Source organism: Adiantum capillus-veneris, chromosome 1, assembly GCF_014529385.1.
Source record: "Adiantum capillus-veneris isolate H3 chromosome 1, ASM1452938v2, whole genome shotgun sequence".
NCBI classification, from domain to species: domain Eukaryota; kingdom Viridiplantae; phylum Streptophyta; class Polypodiopsida; order Polypodiales; family Pteridaceae; genus Adiantum; species Adiantum capillus-veneris.
This window is the reverse complement of record NC_140931.1, coordinates 189,060,265-189,063,168: the sequence shown is the minus strand read 5'-3', so window position 1 is coordinate 189,063,168 and position 2,904 is coordinate 189,060,265. Positions and strand designations below refer to the sequence as shown.

General features: G+C 44.0%; 1 protein-coding gene across 1 annotated transcript; it reads left to right on the top strand.

Moving 5' to 3' along the window:
• The first annotated feature begins 525 nt into the window (after window positions 1-525).
• Window positions 526-1,227, top strand: LOC147466195 (uncharacterized). Its single transcript, XM_086513452.1, has one exon. It carries the CDS (start codon window positions 526-528, stop codon window positions 1,225-1,227), a length of 702 nt encoding a protein of 233 aa, XP_086369578.1.
• Window positions 1,228-2,904: the final 1,677 nt, after the last annotated feature.

Below are 2,904 nucleotides of genomic sequence, written 5' to 3'. Positions count from 1 at the left end.
TTATGGCATACAAAAGGCTACATGATTAGCTTTTATGGGCATGTGTTGTCGTTCGGCACAAGATCTTTTATTCTCATTGAAGGCTAAGTAGAAAGTTTATTCAAGCAGAGTATCTCAATTAAATTTGTTTTCATAGCATCAACTCGCATGTTCTCTATTCAAACTTGGTCACAAAGCGCACATAGATCCAAACCTTTTATCATCAATGGATACTATACAATATGACTTAAAGTTTGAGATCCTAGATATTTGCCTTGGTGCATGGAGCTTACTAATAGTCATGAACTACGGATAGCCTTGTGATTTAGTTCTGAATGCCCCCATTGCACAGGGTTTACAGTATATTACTACATCGATTAAAAGGTAAAATACACTTAGTACATTTCTCTTTTAACTTGCTAGCATTTTTCAAAATTTTACTAGAACACCTCCCTATGGCAGGCCTTGTGATTTTATCACTTGTTTTTTGAAATCGACAAATTTCCGATTGGTGGACTATTTATTCGATGGAAGGGAAATGATGAAATGAACATCGTGTTACTAGTGGGAGCGGCCAGCTTTGTCTACGTGATGATGGGTTTTTCAATGAGCCCCATAGATTTTAATGAGCCAGTGACCCACCCGGATCCAATAGATGGTGATGAAGTACCCACCCGGAATGACATCCTTGCTGCAGAAATTACTCCTGCAGCGCCCAGCCATGCAATGCTCGCCACCTTGCCTTATGAATACTGTGGCCACCATGCAAATGAAGAACAAGACGAGGTTATCACCAACTTCCTGGCTTCTCTTGAAGAGGAACACACAAACTTTGACCTGCAGACGGCCACCTCTGAACACCTCAAAGGTAGTACTTTGTTTGGGGATCACCCTATGATAAATGAACCTGCTGACGGAGATGAAGAGATAGCAGTTGCTTATTCATGTGTGTACCAAACCCAAGTTGATGATGCAGAACCTGCAGATGCTTATTCATGTGTGTACCAAACCCAAGTTGATGATGCAGAACCTGCAGATGATGGTGAAACTGATCCAACCTTGCTGGAAATCATTAGAAGGGTGCCTCACCCTTACAACATGGATGTTGCTCATGCATTTCATGTTGTCCCCAAGTGCAAATATTGTTGCGGCGGTTATCACAATCATTGCTCAACCTCATGCCGCCCTGTTAGGATTCAATCCCGCAAGCGTGATGATCCTTCCAATGGTCCAAATCCACAAAGTTAAGTAGTTATCTTCATCATGCTCAAATACTTGGACTCCTACCTTATCTTCTTCACCAAAAGCCAATTTGAAGCAAAATCTAAAGCACATGTTTTCGGTCGAAGGGGGGATCAATTGAAGAAAGTCATTCGAGCTCAACATGCAGTTGAAGAACTTGATTCTCATGCGAGAATCAAGATGAAACCTCGACATCAAACATTTCCACTTAACACCTTTCTGCTTGAACCTGATTGATTGTGCAGAAAACCCAATTGAAAGCTAAAGTAAAATTTTTCTTTCGTGCACCTCCATCGTTTGATGGAAACAAAAACAGAAACCACTTTCCAGCTCATCTAAGCACTTCTCATGCACAATAAAATCTTCTCTCGGCATTCAGTTGAGGGGGGATGTTGGAATATAATAAAATATTCCAACTGTCATGCCTCGAGAAACCAAGAGGCACCAGCACCCGTTCAAATCCACTATTCCCAGCCTTTATAATCACCCCATGTAATCACGCTACAATCAGAGCAATCCAATAACTGCCTACCCACCTACATCGTCGTGTACTGTCTGTCTCTCCCTCTGTGTATCTCTCTCTCTCTCTTACACACACTGCCTGCATCACCTTCTGTGCACAATGTAAAACACACACAGTTATAATGTTCTCTTTCTGCACCTCTGATAGTGGTAGGCCCCCTGGCCTTCCTTTCCCACAGCCTCCTCCTCGCATTTTCTCCAGGATGTGCAAAGGGGCACTCTGTTCAATCATGGGATTATGCCCTTGAACATGAGTGCTATCATGGGAGTATGCCCTCGAACAGGAGCACCAGGGAGAGTGCAGTGAGTGCCACCCCCTTTGTGGGTAGCCTCTTACCACGATAGTATTTGGGTTGCTGCATTGGTGATATGAAATCACCCTCTTGGCCTTCTCTCTCTCTCTCTCTCTCTCTCTCTCTCTCTCTCTCTCTCTCTCTCTCTCTCTCTCTCTCTCTCTCTCTCTCTCTCTCTCTCTCTCTCTCTCTCTCTCTCTCTCTCTCTCTCTCTCTCAATTAGAATGCGGCGAGTCTCACTAGCCAAGCCTTCCACATTGAACGCTGCAGCACACGAGATGCGTGCCAAAGATAACACCCACGATTGTGATACAAACAGGCCTATGCCTTTGGGACCACGTCATGTGTATAGCATTGCTCAGTGAGAAGAACAATCGAATGCTGCATTGTGATTTGCTAAAGCTCGCTATCTATCCACACTCAGAATAGGGTATCGATGCTCTTGTTACATCAACGAAAGTAGAGCTAAGCAATCGTAGATGTAGATTGTTGTTGGTTGTGTGTTGGACCTAGTGCTTGTTGGATTGCTCATGCCAATTGAAATCAATGTGCATGATTAGGATAGCATCCGAAGCCACAGGCTGTGCGACAGATATAGAGAAAGGGGCAGAGAGAGAGAGAGAGAGAGAGAGAGAGAGAGAGAGAGAGAGAGAGAGAGAGAGAGAGAGAGAGAGAGAGAGAGAGAGAGAGAGAGAGAGAGAGAGAGAGAGAGCACCTCGTGCATGTGCTTCAATGATCGCGACCAGGTATAGTGTGGAAAGTGCGACATGAATATCCAACTTGCTAATTGGGTACATGAAGATTGTTGTGTGTGTACAACTTGAAGCTTCTTCTCCTCTCTGAACATTGCATGGGTTGTGGGTACATG